The 26207-nt window shown below is 41.3% G+C and overlaps 1 protein-coding gene across 2 annotated transcripts in view; it reads right to left on the reverse strand.

Moving 5' to 3' along the window:
- Positions 1-342: 342 nt before the first annotated feature.
- TFCP2L1 (transcription factor CP2 like 1) overlaps positions 343-26207 on the reverse strand; it is a 33600-nt gene continuing 7735 nt past the window's right edge. The window contains exons 3-15 of one of the 2 annotated variants that reach the window (XM_057430128.1): positions 14905-14981; positions 13213-13318; positions 12837-12943; positions 12088-12240; positions 11081-11191; positions 9251-9342; positions 7830-7878; positions 7640-7733; positions 6623-6713; positions 5833-5933; positions 4699-4841; positions 2559-2610; positions 343-2116 (exon numbers count right to left, since the gene is read on the reverse strand). In XM_057430128.1, coding sequence (XP_057286111.1) covers positions 2079-2116; positions 2559-2610; positions 4699-4841; positions 5833-5933; positions 6623-6713; positions 7640-7733; positions 7830-7878; positions 9251-9342; positions 11081-11191; positions 12088-12240; positions 12837-12943; positions 13213-13318; positions 14905-14981 — 1214 coding nt within the window. In that variant the 3' untranslated portion in view covers positions 343-2078. Of the gene's footprint in view, positions 2117-2558; positions 2611-4698; positions 4842-5832; positions 5934-6622; positions 6714-7639; positions 7734-7829; positions 7879-9250; positions 9343-11080; positions 11192-12087; positions 12241-12836; positions 12944-13212; positions 13319-13756; positions 14882-14904; positions 14982-26207 lie in introns of those variants that run through there. The other variant, XM_057430129.1, reaches the window with a different exon arrangement.

Raw genomic sequence — 26207 nt, forward strand, 5'->3', positions numbered from 1 at the left:
CCACTTACCACAACCTCCTCCCCTATGCAACCTGGTCCTCAACCAAGAAGCCCAAGCTTCTTCACTTCAGGGGGAGGGAACTGCCATGGCCCAAAGCCTAGGCATCTTTTTTGGAGAAACACTACAATTCAAGGAGCATCCAGAACAGCCAAGCAAGATCGTGCCTAAGTAGGCCCTGTTATTCAATTAGCTGAGTTGGCCAAAGGTTTTCCCATTGTAACATGATTTTTCTATTCCAGTATTATTTTTGGTGTAAAAATAATAATAAAAAAAAAATCAGTGGGGATGGGTGGGGTTTTTTTTTGCGCAAAACTCGGTGCTTTTAATGAAAAAAAAGGTTGCTTTTCTCAATATTTTGCTGTTTATTTCTGTTGGGAAAGCTTGAAACACATCATTTCTGTCAGAAAAATATCAGTCCGTGTTTGTCCGAATTCCTCCAGTGTCAGCTGGGAGCTGTAATTCATGAGCTTCATGTCCCCTTCTTTCCCAGAAGGCTGGGCTCCTGGGCACCCCTCCAGCCTTCATGACGCATTCCCCCTTTTACTAACCCTTGGTAAGAGCATCATGGGATCTGTAACCCAGCCAAAGAGCTGGACCCCAAGGGAAACACAACGCACAAGGCACTTGAATGGTAATTTCTGAGGTCTGCAACAGTAGCTCTAACTGATGCTGCTTTAAGGGCCAAATGGTTTTAATTAAATGTTTCCATTTCAAAAGGCATTTTCCAGCTGACAATTTCTCATTTTTTGAAAAATTTCTGTTCCAGGAAACTTCTTGGTATTTCAGCTTTCCGTCTCAATTCAGGATAAAATTAAACGTTCAAGTATCAAAAATTCAATGCTATATGGACACACAGTTTGGGAAACAGCCCTATTAATTAGCTACCAAAAGTAAAATGACTCCATCTATGCAAGAAGGGTGTGATCCAGTTTGCCTCTGACATCAGTGGAAGCCGCTTTTTCAGCTTAGTGGAGCTTGGATGGAATCCCAAACGTCCAAGGAAGGGTGGAGTTGACCATAGTTGCAGATATTGGAAATGGGAGTCAAGAGTGAAACAGCAGAAATACAAGAAGCAGCAACTAAGATAATCTGCTACCTGGACTCAGTCAAAACTCAGTTTTACTTACTTTAGTGAGTAGCAGAAGGAAAAAAAAATCATTAAGATTATAAAACCTATTTCCCAGTTACAGTAAAGATAGCAATTAATCAGCACTTTTTAGAGTAGGATAAATCCATAGTATGAACGGGCCATGAACTCTATAACTTCCAACATTCAAAACATTTCCTCAGAAAACCTTCATATACTCCATTGAGAGAGACTATTCTAAAGCTAAAGATATCATATGGTACTGAACAACTTGCCACAGGTTGGCTGCCATCCCTTGAACCCTGCAGAATTGTTCTGCTGGATGAGTGTAACAGAAACTGTCGGGGGGACCAAGGTCTCTGAACTTTGATCACATCCACAGGTGAAGAATAGCTAAGAGCGGGCTCTCAGGGTTGACATTCTGGGTAAGGACTGGACACCAAATCCATCCTCTGCATTGCTCAATCTGGCTTTGGATGTAGCCCCAGACCTTCCACCTCAAAGAGTAAAAGAGAAGCCCCAGGGAGCCTGTGTCAATCAGCAACAGGGTGTGTGTTGAAGGCAAGAGAGCGCTCAGAAGAGAAAACAAATCAATTCACCCAACCACGAGGGGTCTAGAAATTGGGTTTTGTTTATCTTTCATTTCCCTTTAGTACAAGGCAGATGTTTCTAAGTAATAAGCAGAAACCTCAACAATTTTTAAGACTGAAGAGGAAGGGAAGGAGGAAGAAACATGTACAAGTTTTGAGGATGTTTTCAGCTCCAGCTTATTAAAAAAAAAATTAAAAAAAAACCCCACCAAACAAAAAAGTAAACCACACACCACCAGAAATGTGTATCTGTAATAGTAGGTTTTTCCTTAGGCTGTTTGGTAATTCTTAGTTCACAGGAGCATTTTATCCAGAAGGTTCTTCATGTTTCCAGTCTAGGTTGTAGAAATCTCAGTGAGGCACTAAATTTTAGGCTGTTAAAGTCTTTCTGTGCAGCACGGTCATTTTAAAATGATGTGGTAGCCATCATTGCTTTCAGCTGTAACAAAGAAATGCAAAGCATTTTTTCATTGCTTTCTGAAAACAGCACAGAGCTCCAGATTTCTTCTTAGGTAGTTTGCAATAGTTTGTGACCTTGTTCTACAACCCACTCATGAAAATCAATATTGAACATCTAGGTCAAAGCATTTACATTAAAAAATACAGCATACTAACAGTCACCTTTTACGATTTTACTTGAGGGCTTTCTGTCCTTTTATGTCAGTGTTATCAATGGATTTATGAAAGTTTTATAAGTGTAACTGAAGAAAACATAGATTCATCAGTATATCATAGTGTAAACTGATGCAACACCTTTCCTTACACTAAATTAGACTACTTATCTTTTCAAGGTAACAGCACCAATTTTGTAATAACATTTAGTGCAATCGAAAGGAGAAATTATCTTTAGAGCCACATGTAATAGCAACAGCAACACATACCTTTTAATGTGCTGATAACAAAACAAGATTCATCTTGGAAGTTTTGCACCATCTGAAGGGCAGAAGCAAAAAAAGCCAACATAAGAGCAATTACATTCAAGTTTCCTTCAGTGCCAGTATAGACTTTAGAGGAGAGGTATCAAACAACATTTGGTGTCCAGTCCTAGAGAGTCCTGAGTAACCCTGCCCGTAAGATTACTAAAGTACATGACTGATTAAGATCCTTGCAGCTGCTAATGTGTTTAAGAGAAGCACATATTAAAGTGCTTGCCTGGAACTGATCTAGCTTGTTCAGCATTTTACCACCCTCTTTGCAGCTCTTGATCCTTTAAGCTCTTATACCACTAGGTTAGTCTATTTAGGACCATGCTCTTAATTGCCTTCAGTGAAGCTATACTAGTTTAGGCTGGATGAAGACAGTCCATCTCCTAAAATACACATATAGCTGAACAATGAAGCTCAGCTGAGCTTACATTAGCATCTGAAATACTACTCAGAGGTGGTCAACACTGAGAAATGGACTCCTTGTTGAATAAAGGCAAATTGCTACTGAAAAGCCATCTCAGCAGCATCCACCTGGATATTTTTACTAGATATTAGTCAAAATGTGCTTGCAGGAATCATTTACCTGTTTGTATTTTGTTGAGGCACAGGAATCTTAATGAAACTGCTAGGAGAGTCAAGGCAGATCATGGGAAGCAAGATAAGTATCTAAAGTGATTTGAGTTAGTCATGATAAAACTAGATTTTCAGAACACGTGCAGGTTCTAGTGAGGCCCCTAACTAAAAAGGTAAGTTAAAAGATTCAGCTAACTTCAGATCCAAACTGAAATGCTCATTGAAGCTTCATCTTTAGTCAATACACTCTCTCACCTTAGAGTAGTTGTGTGGAACAGAGGACATAAATTACCTTCAGGGGTGTCTCAGACAGTTGAAGCAGATGTTGGACACCTAACTTTGGAGGGGAGGTGACCAGAACCTCTCTGATAAGCTCAGAAAATCCAGCTTTAAGCAAAAGCCTTTTTCTAACTATTGAATACCATTCAAGTAAAGCACTTTCCAGTGTAAGTTCTCACACCAAATATCCTTTTCAACTTAGACTAACCTCTCTATTCTCTTTGGGTTTAACATTCACCCCCTGCTCTTGCAAATCGAACTTCACTGGCCAGTCTGTGCCTAATGATGCATGAAGTACATTCATAGAGTGCCTCATTTTTTGCACTATAGTACTAGAACAAGAAAAAATATTAAAAAAGCAATATACATTGTTAATAATTGACTTAAATACTTAAAGCCTTATACCCAGACTGGTTCAGGCAATTCCCCTACCAAGAGTTGCCTCCAAGCACTTTACATCCATAAAGCATCAGGGTTTCAGATTTAATCAGGCTGAAACAGCAAGGAGACTTTAGGAATAAGCATTACAGCCTTCGATTTAGGCTCCAGTTGAGACCTGCGCTCTGCTTCATTTGTTTTAACAATGTTTCTTATACATGAAGCTTCTTAAGTGATTCTGGTGCATGAATGAGTAAGTAATTTAGTAGGGAGGAAAAAGGAAGAAGGGCAACTCACTATTAACCTGCAAGTTAATGGATTGGACTAAATTAAGCCATCATGTAATGGGACACAAACAGCTAGCAGAGGTCCATTAAACTATAGTGTGCACTTACATAGCACTGACTCTGACCCAGTGGCTGTAATCACTGGCCAAGACGGAAGACTAACTGCCCTACAGATTTTCAAACCTGCCTTTTTGAGGGAAGAAGAAAATTAAATTGAAATTAAATATCCTATTTAATTTTAAAGGTTCTTGGTTTAGATTCTTGCTCCAAATTTGTTTCAGTAGTCAACATGAAGAGGAAATGAATTATTTTGTTCTGTTTTGTTAAAAAAAAGCCAAAACAACAAGCAAAAAAACCCAACCACAACAAAAAATGCAAACACTCTTTTACAAAGCAATGATCTTAAAAACACACCAAAATCAATGATATGCATGAATGATTTAAGTATTTGCCTTAACTTGTCAGGATTAGTAACTGCTAAGCTTCCTTGAAGATTCATTCCCTAATTTAAAAGGCCATTCTAACTTCAAGAAGTCAGACAACTGTTACAGTTCTGACAGTTTACATTAACCCCTTACCTCATTGCTCACTAATACATGGATCCCTGTGGGTCCCTGCCGATAGATTCGATTTATCTGCTGTGGAGAAATGCTGTACAAGTTTGCAATCTTCTCTATTAATTCCAGCGTGGTCAGTTCTTCCAAGAAGATTGCATGATATACTGCAACAAGTTGAAAGTAATTACAGAGTTATAATTACAGAATAGCAACTACAGATAACACCAAGATGCTCCATATCAACAACCAAATGGGTTTAAGATCAAGGTTCAAATCCTGACAGTAGATACATAAGTTTATTACCTTTAAAGCAGCCCCCAAATATCAAGCTTGATGGTTTGTAAAAAAATACCCAGTATTTGGATGCCATGGAAAAATAAAGCACGTTACTTTTGCCCAGAGGAAAACACAGGCACTAATGACAACATGTATCATGGGGCACCAAATAAACCCTCTCACAAAAATGTTAATTTTTTTTATAATCTACTTTTATTGGTTTTGACATTTTAAAGTAGATCCAATTAAATAGTAAAACAAATGATATTATGTTATAAAAAAGTAGTATTTCATTAGATGCTATCCCACTGATCCCATAGGCACAAACTAAAGACTACAATGTATCAAATAACTGTAGATGACAGCATTAAGTTTTAAATCCAACACAAATGGTAGAAACAATGAAGTAGAAAAGCTGTGCCTAGTTTATACTATGTGTAAGAACTAAGGACAATCTCTGTTCTCATTTGATCATACACCGCATCATGAGGGACAGTTAAGGTCAGTGAGTCTCCAAAAGCTTTGAACTTTCAAGAATTAGAGCCTCACTTTAAGACCTTACATTTCCCAGAATATTTTCAAACAAGCCATAATCTTTAGCAAATTGTGGATGGGGGGTTAGTTTTTAATGCTATGGTCCCTATTAAGAACTCAACAGAGATTTTGCTAGAGCATTCTGCAGATAGCTTATAAATTTGGTCTGTTCCTGAGACAAGATGGTACCAGTTGGAATCTGTAGCCCTGAAACTAACTGGAGTGGCAGAGCTGAGATAAACAGGACCTCTTTAAACAGCAAGCTGTCCCACACAGAAGCTCAGGTAGAAAGCAACATTCTCACCAGGTTAAGTGTTTTAACAAAGTCTATACATAAAAACTTACCACAAAGACTGCTATCTCCATTTTCTCGTTTTTGGTGGAGATGGGACCTGTTTTGCTCTGGTTCTTGACAGACATAAATTGTCATTTTTGGCCTTACATTTCTATGGGTTATTAAAAAAACAGCAGTAAGTTATTTAGTAGATCTAAAATTGTTCCAGTCAGCTATTAAGCAATGAGAGATGGAAGCATTCAATCTGTGCATAAATAACCAGCTAAGAGGTAGTCTGAATGCTGGGGACTACATGTCTTAGGGGGTCTAGCCAGAGCCCACTGGGAGGTGGTGGGACAGAGCAGAGCGCCTAAATCTCATCAGGATCAAATAAGAATAAAAAGTTTACAACATTTGCCAAGCAGCTCATCATACCTGCCTTTACTGATTTGAATCCTGCCCAGCTGTAAAATTTAAGATGTTATTGCAATAAAAGTAAGTTTAGGAGTCATTTGAGACTCCAGAGGTTGGTTTGTTCATTGATTGTTACCTGTGATGGAGATGCAACACAGCGTATTGTAGGCTGTGTTTCATATAAAGTGGAGGGAAGCTATGAGGTGGTAGCATATCAGATCCAGCACTGGAGATCCACATTATGCTGCTTCATTTCAGCAACATGTCTGAGCTGTGCTTGGGTTTGAATACCATTGTGATCTCCATCCTCTCAGATGACCTCTCTGAAGTATTAAAAGGAAGTCTAAATGCTACAGCTCCAGGATTAACTTCTAGTTAAGACTGAAATTACCAGAGGATGCTGCCATAACAAAAAAAAAAAAAAAAAAGGAAGGAAGAAGTACAAACCTTCCTTTGATTGCATTAAAGAGCCGAATTCCATCAGCAGGCCCACAGATTTGAACAAAATCTTCTTTGGACATCTTCAGTAAGTCAGCACCTACATATTTCAAATTGATTTTTTTTCAGAAGTTAAGCAAATCTTAGCTTCCAAATTGTGTGTATGGGCAGCAGGAAAAGGCCAGGAGGAGAGAATTCACAAAGCTAAATCAGAGAGATCTCCTTAGAGAGTAGCAGATTGAGAGAGGTGTACAATGCAAATCAACCACTGTGCAGAGTGATAGAAGCTGCTAGAAGAGCAGCCCTGCACTGAAAGATACTCTAGCCAAGTCAGAGACAAGCTAGATGTTTAACACTGGCCATTAAATGCCCAGTTTTCTCTGCCTGCCATATTCACAAGGTTATTTAATCATAGGAGTGTAGAACAGTTAGGGTTGGAAAGGACGTTAAGATCATTTAGTTCCAACCCCCCTGCTGCAAGTCAGAAAGAGGCTCTTCAAGGTTTCAACATCTTTAAAATTTCCCCCTTCCACCATTTTACTGCTGTGTATAACTATCTAATGGGAGGGTACAGTGAAGATGGAGCTGAATGAAGATGGAGCCAGACGCTTCTGAAAGGTGCACAGGGACAGAATGAGAGGCAGCAGACAGAACATGGGAAACACTTCTTCACTGTGACAGTAGTCAAGTATTTGAAGAGGTTGCTTGGAGAGATTGTGAAATTTCCAACCTGGGAGATACTCAAATGCAACTGTACAAGACCCTGGACTTACTTCAAGCAGGGTAGCACTTAATGAACTTAAAAAGTCCCTTCCATCTCAAATTATTCTCTTCCATCTTTACTTATTCTATATTTCTACAAACTGTTGTGGCAAATGCTAACAAATCTAAGAACAAAAGAACAACCACACTGGATCAGACCAGTGATCCCACAAACAGTGGCCAGCAGCAGATGCTCTTGATGCAAAGCCTGAGCTGCCCTTACAAAAGAGAACAAAGACAAAATGATTGACTGTTTAAACTCACCCGAAAAACTTGAGAAGAGTCTACAGAATGGAGAGAACCTATTACGATGAAGCCACTGCTGGGCATCTTGAATAGAAGCAGAAGGAAGGAGATGCTACATTGCAAAAAGAATAAGAAGGTCTTGAAATGAACTGTTCACCAGTGTCCTAAAAAAGAAAAGCACCACATTAACATGATCTCAAGTACTTACATCATTGCTGGGAGGCAGGAGCTCCACTTGGTGGGTTGGAGAACTGTTGCTAAAAAAAATTATGCAAAGTTGGAAGAGAAAAAAAACACATTATTTTAAATTTCACATAGCAGTGTCCACCCTTTTCCCCCTCTTCCATTTGACTCAACCGTCACAAATTACACAGCAACTTGGCTTTTTCCTCTATCAGATTTTTAAAAATGTGTCCAAAGTCTGGACAAAAAGAAAAAATAATGAAAAAAAACCCAAACCCCAGCTCATGCCTTTCGTTGGTCAGTTGAGGTCCTACCCAGTTTACTGATCTCATTCAAACTTTTCCATACTGGTGGCTTACTAATGTGACACCATCTAAGCATGAAAGTTGTGACCTACAGAGTGGCTGAACTCAAAATTTCTACAAGCCAGAAATCCCTTAGCTAAATCCACTGTCTAATAGTGATTCATCACAAAAAATTAATAAAGGACCTTATAACTCAACCCTGGTGTTATCTTAAACATAGGAAATTGCAATTTAACTATATTACATAAAACCACGTTTCTATTAAACCCTCCTAAGACATAGACAGAACTTCAACTGATCAAATCCCAAAGAATTAATCATCTAGCAGTGGAAGAAAATGCTTAACAGATCCTTCTACTAACACCAATTTTTCTCATTTCAGTGTTTGTCTTTATGCATAGGTTGAAGTTGCTCACTGAAAATTCATGATACAACACTGATTAATAAACTGTGCAGGAAGGCAACAAGGCTGCAAAGTCCTAGAGGAGGAAAAGAAAGGCCCATGCCAAATTCCTAGGGACAAGTATGTCACAGGAAGGACTCAGAAGTACCAAGGGACCCTGCCGTTTATTTCTGTCATCAGCTATCATGTTGGGTGCTTCAGGACCACTAAAACTGTTTCTTTATGATTGCTACATTAATGAATTAAATATGCCTCCTTTTAGTAATGTGTTCTAGAATGCCTTCTCAAAACTCAGGCTGTTTTGTCACAGACAGGGTTCCTTTATTCCCATTCAACTGGGAATCCAGCACTCCAAACTACCTCAAGACAGAAAGGAAGGCTGAAAGACTTTAACACTATTGTCAGAAAACAGTGGGAAATGCTGGTACAGGGCATCGTGTGTTCTCTGAAGAACAGAAGAATAAGAAAGGAAATTTATAGCAAGAATTGTCCTGGTGACCCTCTGAAGCTCACCTCCCAGCCACCACATAAGCAGTGGACATAAAAACAGTACTGTGCATTACAGAGAATTCCTGGATGGAAGGTCTTAAAATGCTTAGTGGTAAGTATTTTCCCCTTCCTAGGAAGGGTGGCCCTTGACCTATTCTTCCAGGGTATGAAATGCATGGGCACACAAACAGCATCCACGCAACACTACGATATCAACAAGAAATATAAAAGCATTTATTTGTTACATACCCATCTCCAAGGTTGAAGCTGTTGGGAGAACTGTTGTAACTTGGAGATGGAGCATTGTTCATTTGATAAGGCACATCTGGCCAGGGAGAGCACTGTTGGAAGAAAAGTAGTGGGGATACTTTCGTAAGGATGGAAATAAAGGATTTGATTCTCCTCTAACACCACATTCATGCTGTTGCCACGCCACTAACTTCAGCTCATCGCTCCTGCTGAGAGAAGGAGACAGGCCATGGATTTTCTACACTGCTCTCCAAGCGGGCTGTCAGGGGCCAGATTGATTCCAGTTGTGCATTCCACATTTCCCTCATTTCACAAAGCCTGTCCCCAAATAACACTGGGCCAAAATGTGCACAGCTGTAAGTCAGGGCAACGCCAGTAAGTCAGTGCAGACGGAAGGCAGCAATGATACAGAAATACCCCTGGTCTCAATTATACATCCCTAATTAAATCCAGGGAAGAGTGACAAATATGCTCCAGAGGCAGTGCTTCAGGTTAGTACCAGTGAAAGAGCAGAATTCAAACCAATCTGCTAAAACCTCTGGCTATTAGCTGAAGAGCTCAAGTTAAAAATGGGTATTATATGGAGAAAATTTGAGAGAGACAGACATAAAACTGCTAAAAGCCTTCACAAATATAGGTCAAATTCCATATTCCATTACAGTACTATAAAACCAGAGCAACCCAGCTAGAATTGGTGACTCTGTTCTGAATTTAAGCCACTGTAATCAGCAGGAGAAATTTAGCCCTGTGGAACACCCCGCCATCAAGAGCTCAAGAAAATGCTCTGTAGTATCCTTGTTTGCAAGGATAAAAAAAACAACAAATGTAGCTTTGGAGTTTTATCATCTAGCAAATATTTTATCATCTCATGAGCACTAGCAAATATTTAACTCTTTAGCAACCCACATTTCCTCATGCAATATGTCAAAGTGCATCAGAGCTCACAGGGAGAGTTTGGGATCTGCCAACTCAGTAGAATTAGGTCTGTGTACACAAGAGCCTTGCTAACAACCACCATGTTGAATTAGAAAACATGCTGGTTGCTCCTTGCAATGTGAGGAAAACTGAGTGGGAAGAACCAGAGCTCACAAACAGGAAGTTTATTTAAATTAAGAAAACCTCTGTTTTTTAGAAGTTCAGCAAGCCACTTCAAAAAACAGAAGAACTAAATCAAACAACAACACATCCGCACAGGTTGAAGGAACAGCACTTTCAAACCACTCTCTTGAGTCCTGTTGCTTAGTAATTCTGCAGCCTGGGGTAAGCTTATATATACATCTTAGAATCTTAGTAATGGCAGGCAGGAGTAAAAACACACACATCTCCACCCCAAATCCATCAGAATATAAGACATCCAAGATATGCCTAGAATACAAGCCAGAATCTTCTGAGATCTTGTACATAACAGTAGCTTCACACGCACATTCACAGAAAAACAAACTAATAATTTAATCAGACACCCTATTCATCTACTCAAGTGCCCCATCTCCACCATAAGCTTTTGCCAGACAGCCTGAAGAAAATGCCTCATACAACTGGCATTTAAGCACCATGACAAGTGCCTGGGAGCACAGCACAAGATAGAGAAAATATTCCTTTTAAAGCTGGGCTGGTAAGGGTTGGTTTGCACCCTAAAACATAAGAAACTTTGGCATCTTTTATAAACTTCAACAGTGAGAGACATTTTGTAACCTCACTCTGCTCTCAATTTCAATCAGGTCTAGGCATACATGTCTCCACAAGACAATCTCCAGGGCTCAGTTAGACTGCATTTCCTCTCAAATCTATCTCCCAACATGCAGAAATAGTATGATGTCTAAAATGCTTTACCTCTGTGAGAATAGTTGTCTCATAGGAAGGCTGATACTTCTCTTTCTCTTGGGTGGTCTTCTTCTCCATTTTTTCCCTGTCAGTCTTCTGTTTTCTGTCTGCTCCTTTAGGCTATAAGCACAAGCACAAGCTTTCCCTTATGCCAAGTATTACAAGTTTGGAGACAGAGACCAACAGATTTCTTCTTTAATACATTCACAAAAGTGTCCTTCAGATTTGTGGGGACTCTAAATACAGAATAAGATCAGATCTGCATTTCCTAGACAAAAAAAATATAACGAAGCATCTCCACTGTTTCTGTAACATCCCCCATTAATGTCTATTGGGCCAAATAAGCTGACCACAGTCCTGAGATTTGGTATTACTCATTTCAGACCATGAGCTCCACGAGTTATGCACCTCAACTGGTATTTGTACCATCTCTCCAGGAACATGTAAGACACTGCTCACAGGAGCAAAACTGGAGCAGAAGATCCTTTGAGAAAACAGGCCTATGAAAAGTTTTTTGTTAAGTGTCTACACATGTGCCATGCCCAGATTAGGATCTTCAGAGATGCTTTCTCCCTGAATCTTTCTCTCCCCTAGTCAGCATGGAGAGGAACTCTGCTGTAACAAAAAAAAAAAAGGGTATTTAAGGTCTCCAAAATCTCACTGTTCATGGAGGATTGAACAAAAAAATCTGGAGATGCCATAATGTCATCACTGCCTCAAAACACCAAAACACAGAGGATACCCTAAGCATCTCGGTATTTGTATAGTGTTCAAGGCATAACGGACTAGCATAAGTCTGGGTGCAGCACTTGGGTCATCTGAATTTAACTAGAATGGCTGTGTAGTTCTGTGTTTATATCACTTTGTGTGCAAGAGCCCTCTTTAAGATCTGAAGCATGCCCAGATAAAAGTCTGTTCTTTTACTCCACTATTTGCATCAATCCTACACAATTTAAAAACTATGCATGCTCCTGTGTCTTAACCTAGTTGACGACAAAGACAAAACTACCTCATACCTTGAACACTTTGATCTGGCAGCTTGCAGAATGCAAGTGTTCTGTGTATTCACCATTTTCATTTTGTTTAAATGTGTCGATTTGCACCCGGAAGGGCACACCTTTCTCTCCTCCATGTTTCCGTGGAGTAAATTCTGTGCTGATGCAATGTACCTGGCAAAACAAAAGCTGTGCTCATCTCTGGGGACAGTTGGAACCTGTGCAAACCTGAATTTCAGATTCTGCCTGAACATAAGGTATTGGCTCCTTCTGAGAAGCTAAGAGAGGCTGAAGAGTTCTGATGTTTTCATTTCTGCTCATCAGGACAAAACAATTAGAAGAACAAGCAGCTCAGAAAGAAACAGAGCATCAGGAAAAGCATCCTTTAACTTAAGTGAATCCCACACACAGATTAAAATCAGACAGTTGGCATTTGGGATGAGAAACACTCACAAAGGAAGAGAGCAAGCAAAACTAACAGGTTATGGACAATTTCCTCTAGACAAAGTTCATGTATATAAAGCAACATCATTCGTTAAAAAAGAAAAAAAGTCCTAAAATCCTAGCTGTAGTAAGTAGTACTCCAAAGCTAGCAAGTTGCTACCAAGTTGGTTTAGCAAGCAGCCTACAAATTAATTATACACAACTGTTTGTATATTATCATTAGCATCTTTCTTCTTCGTTTCCTGGTTACCTTAACTCTCCAGGTCTTTATAAGGACCTGATATCTCACCACTGTATTTACCACAGAAATATCAGTTCTCTCTTACCTGGATGAATGCTGAAGCTCTCTTTGATGGATCCCACAGAAATTCAACAGTATTCAACTGGGTTGGACTGGCCCTCGGATCCAAGATACCAACTGATAGTGGAATATCTGTAGAATAAAACCCCTAAAATTTTAAAAATATTAAATTGAAGAAGAGAAAGCATTTCCACACAACTAAAAGACGCATGTGAAAAGGCAAGCCACCAATGATACACCTATCTGGGACCTATAATGCTAGATCTCCTTCCCACCCAAAGGCATACAGGATTCCTAAGAGAATAGGATATAAAAACCTAAACACATATACAAATACTCCGTATGTCATTCAGCCTCTCACTTCCAAATGCTGCACAGGAACCATAATTAAATAGTCTCACCTATATCAAGGATGCGGTCCCCAGGCCGACTCCACCTCCAGCCCTCAAGCTGCTGATGCTCGGTGTACTGCAGGCGTCGATCGTGGAAAACTACACGAATTATGCTCTGTTGAGAAAAGACAGCAAGCTGAACAATGTGATCCAGAGGCCCTTCTCTTGAGATGACTGGTTTTCCAGAGTAGAAAGCAAAAGCTGATCTGTTATGTTTCTCATCCTTAGTCATGAGGAGAGTAGAGGGTCCACCTAAGAGACCCATCACCATGTTTTTCAGATTCCTAAGGGACCCCTGAGTGAGACAGCAACACCCTTTCCCCTTCACAGGGCATGTCTACACTGCATAGCACAGCCCTGTACAGCTTTCTGGGATTTGGTCTGGAAGTGTAATAGCAATGTCCACCTAATCTTAGGTGCCATGCCACATAGACATCACTATACTGCCTCTAAACCCAAAATAGCTCACAAGGGGATAATATTTAATGTGTCTATACCATGCCCCAACCCCAGTATATCCCACTCTGATTAGCACATGTGAAAGCCAGCTCACCTGTCCCTGCACCAGTGGAGCTGACATGCCCAGACACTTTGTCAGTGGGAATTAAACTTCATTCCAGCCATTAACAGCCAGTCATTGGATTTGCCCCAGTTAAAGTGTAGAATAGGAAAACTTCTGTAACAGGAGAATTTTCATCTCTGGTCTGCAATGGTGCAGCCATGTCAATAACTGGAGCAAAAAGCCTGGAATAAGGGCAATCCCAAGGGCAGACAAGTCCAAAGTACTCCTAACTAACATATCCTTTTGTATATTCAGAGTGCTACACTTGCATGAGTTAATGACCCGTTATGTTCCAGTTTCTCAAGTCCATGCTCCTCCTATGGGCTTCTGTATAAAATGAATAAGGAATTTTTGCAAATGAACCTGAGAAATGCCCAAATCAAACCCTCGCTCCAAGAAGCAAGCAAGCCACAGTGGGAACACCTGCAAAACTGGAATCCCGATCCACATGCTTCCTGACCTAGGCCAAAGACAAACAGAAAACTACCTAAACTTGGACAACATTTGAAATCCAGACTGGAATCCAAATTTTGCAACTAGTCCCAAAAGAAATCCTGAGGCAGAACAGCCAAGAATTGGGGAGAGGAAGGCTTGAACGTTGGGTCCAGAACCAAGATCCAGACCGAAGCTTTTGAATTTGAACTGTTTTGAGAGGGGGGAAAACAACAACAGAAAAAATCCCCCAAACCAAATGATCAAGTTCTGTATGTTCATAATTATGCCCATAAACAAAATAAACTGAAGCTATGCAAAATCTGCATCTCAGAACCATGTAAACATCAGGGTCCTCCGTTTGACTTGTAACAGCCCAGGCATGTTTCTGAGGTTACCAAGGGAGACAAGTCTGCCTCTCAGCAGTTTTGACCATGTTCGCCTCTGAACTTTGGGATTCCCCCAAACCCAGTATTCACAGTGAAACTCTGAGGCCCTGGTCACAAACAGAATAAAGGTTCCCCTGAAGCCCTGTAAAGCCAAGCTGCATAATCCCGTGAAACTAGCACTCAACAACTCTATCAGCCCTGCTCCCATTAAAAACAATGGCAAAGTATTTTCCATTGTCTCAGTGTGAGCAAGGTCAGGCTCTTCATTACAGGTTGTATGTAATAGCAGGAAGAAAAGAAATCTATATTTCTCCTTACCTTTACATATTTTGTGTTTAAATCTTGAAACTCTCCCAATTTCCTATTCTCAAGTAGACGGATTTCATAAGACTGACCTAGAGTTTAAGGAAACATTTCCAAGGTGTTTAATACGTTGTAGCAATGAGAGAGTCATGCTGGCATTTATGTGGCTGATAAAACATACGTTTGATCAGGGAAAGCTTATATTTGGTAACATAATGCATTTGACACAGTAATCAAGTAGGCACTAAAGCACAGCAGCAATCTGAGGGAAAGGTTTGTCTTTTGGCATCTAAAAGCTCTCAGTTAGGGCATTGATCTTAGTCTGTCTCCCAGGGCTGCTACAGTTTCCTGGTCATCCTTCAGAAAGTCATCAAGGTGTTTGAGACAGTTGTCCCCCTGTGTCACAACACTGTAACAGCACTGCCTTTGTTCGTCCTTTCTGCTGAAGCAATGGTTGTGTGAAGAGCTAGCTGGTGGCACAACAGGTCTAGGCACTATTCTGCAGAGGATAACAACTTGGGCAAAGTCTTGCCTTCTTTGGAGAACAGTCAGGCCTGTAGGGTGTTCCAGTGAACCAGAAACACAAGATTTGTCCCATAAGACCTAGACCATGGCTGCCCAGAGCATAAATACCTTTTCAGACACACGTGTGGAAGCAGCAAGGGGTGCTGCATGTGCAGGGACCAATTCCGGGAAGGGAATTCATATTCCAGCACCCACCACCACTCTCAGCATAGGAAATTTAGACTGTTCAGTAGAATTCATCTACTAATTTATGAAATAACATCTCCCTCCAAGGCTGACAGCAGGCAAATGAGACTGACGTCTCAATACCTCATGCACAAATGGCTACGACAGTACAAAACCTCATTGTACAGGACCAACTCTTTACAACAAACTTACAGCCAGCCCAGAGGCAGGACAGGATTATTAGGATTAATGGAGTATATGTATACCTTATAGCTAGTTTTTCTTGTTCACCTTGCTATCTTCCCATTTACTGAAAAATACACAAGGTAGGATAAGGCAGGCCCTAAGAAGGAAATCAGTTTGGGTTTTCTAGCTCAACCAGTATCTCCGCAGAACTGGCCCTGCAGAAAACTGCAAAGCAGCTATATCTCCCTCTAAGCAGTTGCTACCAGCAGAGACAAAAAAATGCCACATTACTGGGTTGAGATCTAGAAATAGAAGATTTATGACAGCAGATATGTCAGAAGGGCATCACGGTTCAGGCAGATTCCCTTCTGGGAATCCCAGCTCTTCCGTTTGCCTGCATGAGTATGGACCATATCACTGGATCCCAGGAATAATTGTGCTTATTCAGCTGGCTGGGGGGGGGGGGGCAAATAAAGAGAGGAGAGGCCATACTGAAGCCCCAAATGTTTGCACAACACTCCTACTGATGTCAATAGGAGTTCTGCAAACAGGAAATGACCCATGAATCCAGCAAGTGGCTTAGGGGACAGGGAGAGGGGAGAACAAACCATATGAAGTGACAAATTAAGCACGGGAAACATGCACAGATTTTAACCCATCTCTTTGAGCATAAGTAAACCAAGATGACAACAGTGACCTTCCTTTGAAGATTACTGGACAGCAAAAGTGCATTTTGTAATTGACAGTCCCAAAATTGAGGTCTTACGTGCTTTAATTCAAGAGACTTTCTAATGTTCCCTCTGATACACACTAATATTTTTCTCTTGGCAATTTTTAGAGAGATTTACATATCTGCTCACATAATCAACACTGTCGCATTAGCATAAAAAAGATCAAGCTCCAATTCACAAAAATGGTTTTCCCTCATAGAATCATAAAATTGTTTAGCTTGGAAAAGACCCTTAAGATCACCAAATCCCACCGTTAACCTAGCACTGCCAAATCCACCACTAAACCATGTCCCCGAGTGGCACGTCTGTTGTACTATGTACCTGTGCATATCTTGTACCTGTGTACCTATATTGTATGAAGTACTCGGCTACTCAATGGCTCAGTGGGAATAGATTTCACCAGCTATAAAGCAATACAGTTCATTACCTCAAACAAAGGTACACAGACAAGCACCTCTTGCACTTACAGTTCATTCTCACACAAATACAAAGCTAATTAATCATTACAGAAAGTTAGTTTAGGATTTGAGACAATGAGCATCCAAGAGACAGTAAAACACATGTATGACTACTCACATGGTGTAACACAAACAGAGAAATTAAATGGCATGAGATGTGCTATAAAGGAAGGCAACGGTAGAAGCAGAAACACTGCCAGCCATTCAACAAGCATCTCAGAAATAAGCAGGGTTTTGGAACACCTTTTTTGCATTGATACACTCCTACTCTTTGGTCAGCCTTATTTGTAGTTCCAGTGAGACAAAAGAAAATAATGAATATAAAAACATTGGCCATATTCCTTTCAAACTAGCATCAAGCACTCAAAAATTCTGCAGCATGCATCTTCCAACCACTTGAATGGGATAGGTATAATAATAAAGCAACCTGGCAGACAGCAGGCATTGCACATCCGTTGGGAGTGAGTTAGCTTGGACAGAGTTAGAAACAGATACTGCCAACTGGTAAAAATAAAAACAACCTGTAGTGGAGACAGAGTTAATATTAAATGGAAAGCCAAAGAGGAAATAAAATGCTTTGATGAAAGATATATGGGTCATCTGATGTAAGCCCTGGAACTCAGTTTAGGCCATGAAAAAACTCGATATTTTATGCTAACTGCTTTCCCCTTCACCTCTGAATGTTTAACTCTAGTTACTACACAGAATTGTTATCAAAACAAGCCAAGCTTCAGAAAACATGCAGCTTATTTCTCTCTCTGTGGAACTCTGTCAGTGAGAATTTGGTCCCAATTCCTCACAATTCCTTTATATATAAACGTTTTGGTATTGATTTTGAAAAATTCATTCTCCCTAAGAATTATTCCAGAAAATCCACTCCTTTGTGGCTAATGGTACCCGTAACTCATTCGTATAGCATGGACAATGTTCAGGTACTTGCACCTTTGTAGCACCAAACTGCTTGGATTGAGGAATTTTTTCCTTGAAGAATACCTTCCAAACCTTCTTTACTCTACATTTTCCACCACCACTACCAGCAAAAGTCCTGAAATAGTGAATTACACTCTCAGCCCTGCAACTATAACAACTGCAGGGAAAGAAAGCTCTAAAGAATAATTAGTACTTGGATCTGTAAAATAAAGTGTGTAATAGTGACCTAACTTGAAGAAAGCTGAACTCCCCCTGGCGTCAGAGGGCAAAGAAGACACTCAAGCGCTGGTATGCAGATCAATCCTGCATCACTGACTCACCAATACTAGCAGGCACGGACAGACCATATTCTGCTAAATCTAAACCAATAACAGAGTATTCTTAATCAGGTATCTGAAGCTGTAAATAAACGTGGCTGCAATGTGACTAAATCAAACCATACACCCAGTTCCCAAGACAGACTGCAAACAGCTAAGCCCCAAAACCTACAACTGAAATATAAGGAGTTCTCCTATATAGAGTTTTTCCACCCGTCTCAGATAGAAATACAGATTAATATAGATTAGACTACATCTTTCCAAGCCAATCCTTTGTGGTAAAGCTAAAGACATGGCAGAGTAATCTCAGAGATGCTGAGACTGCAATGATTTGATTGAACGGTCTTTGACAAAGTCAGTATCCGGTTCTCAACTGAGAAGGGTTTAACATCCACTGGGCTCAGAGGGAAGAAAGAACCTGAAGAAAACACCTGTGGCAATGGAGAGCAGCAGCTGCAGTTTTGGAGAGTCTCCCTTTACCAGGAGGACGTTCCACATTGCTGCATGCTAGTTTTACACCCGGTGCTAACAACCAGCAATTTGCTGAAATCCTTTTCCTTCCATGCTCTCAACACTGGCTATAGCTGCAACACCATAGGCAATACAGTTGGTGACCAGCCTGGTCTCTGGTCACGTTGTAATATTGGGCACATGCATACAGAGGTACCTAAAGCATGTCTATCACTAGCTAAAGTAAGAGGATATTCTGCAAGCTAAAACCCACGATAGGCGAGGCCAAAGCAGCCGCCTGCCTGCCTGCCTGACCTGGTGCTCCCTTCGCACGGAGCTTGCTAAAACTCCTTTTCCCTACCTCAGACAGAGAACAAAATGATAATAAATACTTAGAAAACCACAGTAAATTCCTGAGATGCAGTTTGTCTCCCAGCTTCACTGAAAGCTCCAGGGGCACCAATAAAAACCTGGGTGGGTGATGATACACTGTAATTTGTGTTTTGAACAGACATTCCCTGAGCAACAGCAAATTTATGCAATCTCCTCCTAGGCTACAGTTTGAGCAACTCTGCTTTACGAACAAGAGTAGTGTCCAACAAAGTAGTAACCACCCAGGTTCAGAGAGTTCCTGCTTGGTGATTCATAAAGCAATCGCATCTAAAGAGGATTTATAGACTGCTTGCTTTTTCAGCTTTTATCATCTTTGGTAACTAACACACATTAAATGCAGGCTGGGACAAAAGAACTGAAAGTCAACAATTTGCTACGGATGAAAAATAATTTGGTTTAACACAGGAACACTTTCACCCACTCAAAAGGTACAAGCCATAATAGCTTAACTGATTTCCATTCCTGGGATTTAGTCAGCCATCAGGAATTTTAGGCCATTTCTGATTATAAAAGATTATCATTATTTCAAGCTCAAAGTTGCGTTTTGTTCAAAGATTATTTGCTCGACAGCCACAATATCTTGCTTGCTTTCTTTATTGTTTTGGCATTATGTTTCAAAGGCCACTTGCACTACATATTTTGTGGTTTTCTGCATGATACAACGATACAATACGCTAATTTCCAACTAAGATGCTGATGTCCCAGACCAGTATGAATCAGGCCTTACTTAATCTAGCCAAGTAGTCTGCTTCCCTTTTCAGCAATTAATTAAACCCTAACCTTAGACTAAGCAATATCCCCAACAAAAGTCTGTGGAAAGATTAAAAAAAAAATGACTGGGAGTTCTCTTTCTCAGAATGGATCCACACAGCACTAGACAGAACCAGCCTGGAAACTGTTTGATTATTAAGCCAAGCTGGCCAATAAAAATTCCATTTAGCAACTTTATATGGACATCCTAAATAGCGCACAGATAAAGGCAAAGGAATGCTGACAGTCAAATGCAGCACACAGAAGGAGGGGGAGGAAAATAAGAAAGCATTTATCCTCCCAGACCGAAGCACATCCAGCAGTCAGGAGGATCACCTTTGAGACAGCCGAATGCAACTCCTCAGAGTGTCAGGCACACACAGATATTTTTCTCACAAGAAAGATTAAGGAACCCCCAGGGTAAACAGGCAAGAGAGATGGAGCTGGCATCTGAACTTGCATGCTTGATTTCCCACACCTTTTTGCCAGCCAAAAGCAAAAATAAAACTTAATATAAGACTTGCACTTGAAGTGGCCCATGTGTGAAAGAAGGACATAATCCTCCGTCTCCAGATCACAAATGGCAGTGGATGTTCTGCAGTTGCTTACTGCAGCCTCATTTGACGAGATGCTTTAGGAGATATTTATCCAGTGGATATTATGAATTCACCAGCTACACAAAAGGCCACCCTGAAAGCTTCCTCTATGCTAGGAACATGGAAATCCTGCAAAGGAGGACCAACAGTGGGAGAGGAAATGCAAAGGAACACAAGAGTCATCCTAACACTTTAGGTCTCATTTTGCCTCACACCTCATCTTGAACGCAGCACTGAGTCATAAGCACCCAGAGATGGAGAAGACTGAATACAGCCAGCCCTTTCCTGGCCATACCTTCCCAGTTTCTGGTATTCAGTGTCCAGACCATATCCATTTCAGCCATGACCAGTCCAGTCCATGCCCAGTCATGACCAATGCTCCTCTTTTGTATGGTCTTCTTCCAAACTTACACTGTGGCAATAAGAACCACAATTTACACATGCCTTGCTTTAGTATTCAGTCTCACCCTTCACCTGCCTCCTGGCTGTTTTCCTTTGCAGCAAAGCTACCGTAGCTCCACTGTGTTTCTGTACCCATCTGACTTCAGCAGTGAGGATACCTGCCCTACTTGCCATTAACCACCAGGGTAGCAAAGACTACAAGAACACAACAGAACAACTACTAACTCTACTACCACACCACAGTGTCTCATTGTCATCATGTCTCTTCATATGTTTTTCCTCCTTTTACAATCTGCCCCCAGGTCGAGAGGGTTTCCCAGCTCCCTCCTTGCTCTTTCCCTACCCCTTTCTTGTGGGAAAGCCAAACACATGCCTCAGAGTCAAGTCTGCTAGAGGAAAAATTCAATGCTCATTTACTATACGAACATTTGGCTGAGCCCTACTCTTCCCAGACTTTTGAAGATGGTCTTTTTTACAGTGGTGACACTTCATAGCTAACAGGCACTAAAAGAAACACTCATTTGCAGCAGTTTCCACTCAAAAGAGAGGGAGGTACGTTTAATTCCTCCAATACTGTAGTCTAACTTTGAATCAAGGACACAAAACCAGTCAGTAGACAAAGAAACACTCCCAGCTGCTAGAGTTCATTATGTGCACTTGGGCTTCTCTTGCATAGACCTCACCCATTTTGTTGGGCCCCACCTAATCTAAGACATGGTATAAACTGTGATTTTTAATATAAATTAATTGGTGAAGAAATAACGATGGAAAGCTGAAAAAAAAAATATATGCCCTGTGAAAATAATTTCTTCCTGTATTTCCACTTCTCTAGCATGCACTTGAAACACCCAGGACTATCTTAGTCACATCTGTCCAGCTCAGAAAACCTCAGCCCCCTCTGTGTAAGTAAAAAATACAGGCTTTTTCTGGTTTCAACCTGTTCTAAGTCAATTTGGACAACAGGTTTTATAGCTCTGTAAGAGTAGCTTTGTGTGTAATATTTACTTGAGTTTCAGATAACTAAGAAGAATGGTCCTGGGTGAGGGTGCTGAAGAGGGATGCAGAAGAGCTGAGTATGACTCCTAACCCCCTGCAGCAGTCTCCCTCAGATGCCCTCAGGTAAGTCACTTCCTTCACAACATTTCTACAGTAAGAAAGTGAGAGAAAACAAGTCTCACTCAGAACCTATCCAGGTAGCAGCGGAGAAGTTGTGACTGGCAATCATCTCAAGGCTGACTGCACCTTCAACACCAAATGTGGCACCAAGCTAGGACAAGAAGAATCTTACTGTCCAGACACTTGCTGACTAGTCTCAGGAAGACATAATAAATGCTTGGTAGGAAGCAAAGGGGAAAAAAAAAGGTGTGGGGTTTTTTTCCCCATCCTTTCTAGAAAAGGGGTACATTACTCCCCCCAAAATGTGTATCACTCCTATAAAAACAGCTAAACATGTCAAAACTACAGTATTCCTCAAGCTGCCTATTACCACCTAAAACGTGATCTTTTAGGACACCTCAGATTAGAGTAAGCTAACTGGAAAATTTCCATGTCTTCTCAGATTGATAGGTACATGGATACAAACATAAAATACTGTAAAATCACAGGCAAAATGTCACTATCATATTAATAGAAATCTCAAAATAGATATGGATAATGGCAGAAAGTTAAAAAGTAACATGGAACATAAGGAAAGAATTTTACAGATATTCTCTTACTTCTCACTACACCCAGAGGAACTTCCAAGCACTTCCTTCCTTCACAGATACTGAAGATTTATGGAAGGGGGAGAACAAAATCAGTCTAGGGTTCCAGTAGGAGTTGTGCACAGGCTACAGTCCAGCAAGTTCACAATCCCATTTGAATTTCATCCAGATGTTAGCAACAGAAGAAAGGATTATAGAAAGAAAAGAAAACTTGGTTAAAAGACAACTGATATTCTAGTTTCCTAGGGACAAAAGAAGTCAGATGCTCTACTTATGCAGAGGTGCCCTGTCATCTGAAGCAAGATTCATAGTGGGCTTAGGGATGGTGCGGTTTGAAGACAGCATTGTTTACCCTGGGCTGCCAAGTGAAGACAGAGCTGCCAAACATATGGGGAAATTGCTGCCAGCACAATTAATGGCTTCAGCTGAGACACCAGAACCTACTCAGAGCTGTCTTAAAAGTCAGGCAGGAGACAAATTCCTTCTCCAGACACGAAGAGGTGCAACACAAGAACCAAACCCATGGAGTAACTAGTCTCAGAAACGGGAAAGACAAACCAACTTCATTAGACATTTTTTAAGCCATCCAAACTCAGGAAGAGAGTGGAAAGGGGTCAAGGAGCAGTACAGAACCCTACAATGATGAGGGATCAAGGATGCATAGGTGGGCATCTACCAGGGAGCATCTCATATTCACAGTGTCAGTGACATAAAGTCACTGTTGTGCCGGTGATCCCAGGCGAGGGTGGAGTGCATGCTCACACAGGAGAGGCCACCAGCAGCATAGCTCCTGGAAATACCCAGGGCCTGGTCAGTAACGGCAGTGATTGTTAGGAAGAGGCAGCTCTTAGCATGGGACAAAGCAAAAATATCCCACAAATAGAGCTATAATTAAACCAGAAGCACACCCAAGCAGAGTTGGTCACTCAGCCTTCTCTACACTTCATTTAGGCAAATAAAGAATTGTTCCAGGAAAACTACAAACATTCAGACAGTTGTGACCCCATAAAAACTCAATTACGTAGGAGTTAACGTCAATACAAACCAGCTTTTTCTATTTACTGTAAATCTCAGTGTTTAAAACTGGGTTCTCTGGCTGCAGAAGATTAGACAACCGAATTTGAACTTTAGACTTTTTAAAAGAGGCAAAGGTTCTTCTTTTGCCTTCTGTTGTAAGCAATTTCATCCCCTACCCAAGCAATCAGCAATCACCTTCAAGGTGTCCTCTTCACCTGCTCACTGCCCAGTGCTTTCTCCACCTTTCTTTGGAGCAGAAACCAGAACAGGTCTGCAGTGAGCTGAGGCAGGACAAAACCCAGCAGATTTTCAACATAACAGTTTAAAGTGTACCTGTTTATGCACATATGCCTCAAACCTGGATGCATGCATTTGCATCTGAGGGCTGAAATCTTGGGCTTTCATTTAAGTACGACCCAGACTAAAATTAAGTCCATCTTTAGCTTCATGAGGCATCTGTTGCTTATGTACCTCTACAACAATGCTCCCAATATTGCAGATCTTCTCAGATGTCAGTGGTTTTCTCTCATGGTGTGGGGTTTTGGCTTGTTTGTTTTCTGGACTGTCTAGGACTGGCAATAAAGATGACTCCTGGAAGACACTGTAAAGTAGAGATGGCCAGCCTGCCTAACCTTAACCAGCTGTATACTAAAATCCTCACATGGCCAAGAACCACACATCTGGAGAGCTGAACAGAGCCCAGGAAAATTGCACAGGCAGGTGGCAGCCAGTGACTCCAAAGTACCACTGTGGGACAGGGCTGGATTTGTCATACAGCCTGCCCTCAGTGACCCTCTGCTATCAACCTTAACCACCCTTTGGTTAATTTAGATCTGAGACTCTGAGCCAACCCAACACTGGTCATGAAACAAAATCATGGGTTGAATAGCTCACAGTCCACATGTGGTGGACTAGCCAATTCCCTTGGGCAATGACTTTCAGGTTTTTGTGGGTTTTGGCTTTTTGATTTGTTTTTTAAAGGGATAATTTTATTTTCCCACATTTATTAGCATGCAGATCTACTGTACAGTGCTTTTTTCCTCCACATTCCTCCTGGTGCAGTTTCTGGAACCACCTTCAGTACTCCCATTTCTGTCCACATTTGAAACTAGTTTCAACCAGCCATGGTCAAACCACACCCCATATGACTGCACACCATGGAATATGCAACTGCATCAAGCCCTCTTGCTAAAGCAGTGGTTTGTAATATGGTTGCTGGTTGATTGTTTGTCTGAAAATCCCTATCCACAGGAGACACTGAAATAGCGCTAAAAGGCAGGCTAGCTCCAAAAACGTTAGGCGATGTTTGTGCAGCAGACTTCTGGACAGTGTAGCTGTTGACAGATGTGATCCCTGACCAGAGCAGCAATGCCAGCAGCAGCTCCTAATGCAAGGACAGCACCTTTTACCAGTTCTGTGCACTGAAGGCAGAGTGATGCTAGGACACCATACTAATAGGTCTATACATTGTCCCATCATATGAATAATCCTGCTGAGATCCAGTAAAAATCACTTAATGTAGGAACTGCTCTAAGGATTAGCAAACTAAGATCATGTTGAATTTGGGCTAGCAGGACTCCAGCTCCAAGTTTCCCAAGGAACATGGGAATGCATGGCAGAGAAGAGACCAGGAAAGACAAGTGTAATGAGTCAACCTTTGGAAGCCAAGCTACGGATTTGACTCTAGTTACTTCATTTACAGGCTGGTTCTAGAGCTGCAGCCAGCAAGCACTCATGGTTTCAAACTGGAGCAGACAAGCTGAGGAGCCTGCTACTGCTGAATGTCCCCAAGTCAACTTAACACAATAGCTAAGCTCACTCATCTGTGCTCCCTCAGAAATGTTCCCCCTGCTCTTGCTGAAAACTCTGGTCTCCAGCTCAGGAGTCTTCTCGGCTTCCTCCTTGACCTTTGTGGAGGGCCCAGGCCGAAGGCCTCTTCCTCCTCCATGCCACTGACCATCTCTCTGGGTCTATCCAGCGAAAAGCAAGGCTCGTGAGAAGTCATTACACTCCACAAGCCTGAAGCCCTCTCGCATTTGTACACAAACACAACCACGGGACAGCCCTTCTTCCTAGCCCATATGAAACCCTTTTCGACATCATCTGACTGTCTCCTCCAGTTCTTCTATGCTACTTGGCCTTAAACTTGCCTACCCAGTTCTTTCAGCTTTCCCTTCTCCATAGCTCTGTCAGACCTGACCTTTTTTCCGTCTAGTTGTGCACATGGACCATCTCCTGAGCTGGTCCACTCACCAGCCACCACTGAACCAGTCATCTGTGGAGCATTTCAGGGCAGGGAGCAGAGCGCTTCATGGTGACAAATGGTCAGTTACCAAGTGGTGAAGAGCTCGAGTCAGGAAGGAACATCTGGACAGCAAGTGGTGGCACCAGTCACACAGCAAACAGCAAACCCCAAACTCAGTCCTCATAATTTGGATAAATAACCACATGGGATGTGAACTGCTTTGTTGAAGCTGAGACAGCCACTCTGCATTTGTATGTGCCTTACTAGGAGCCAGCTGTGACTGATGCTCTCTATCAGAGCAGACAGGGTGGAGGGACATCCATTAACAAAGTTACCCATTTGCTAAAGTAATCCATCACAAAACTCAAGCATACAAGGAAGAAGAGAAGTTTTATGTAACAATGTTTGGCCAGACCATGATAAGAGCAGAAAGAGGGTAAGGTGCAAGAG

The sequence above is a fragment of the Pezoporus wallicus genome, unplaced genomic scaffold (genome assembly GCF_028554395.1).
Source record: "Pezoporus wallicus isolate ANWC-B61680 ecotype Strahan unplaced genomic scaffold, APGP_CSIRO_Pwel_v1 contig_5261, whole genome shotgun sequence".
Lineage (NCBI taxonomy): Eukaryota > Metazoa > Chordata > Aves > Psittaciformes > Psittacidae > Pezoporus > Pezoporus wallicus.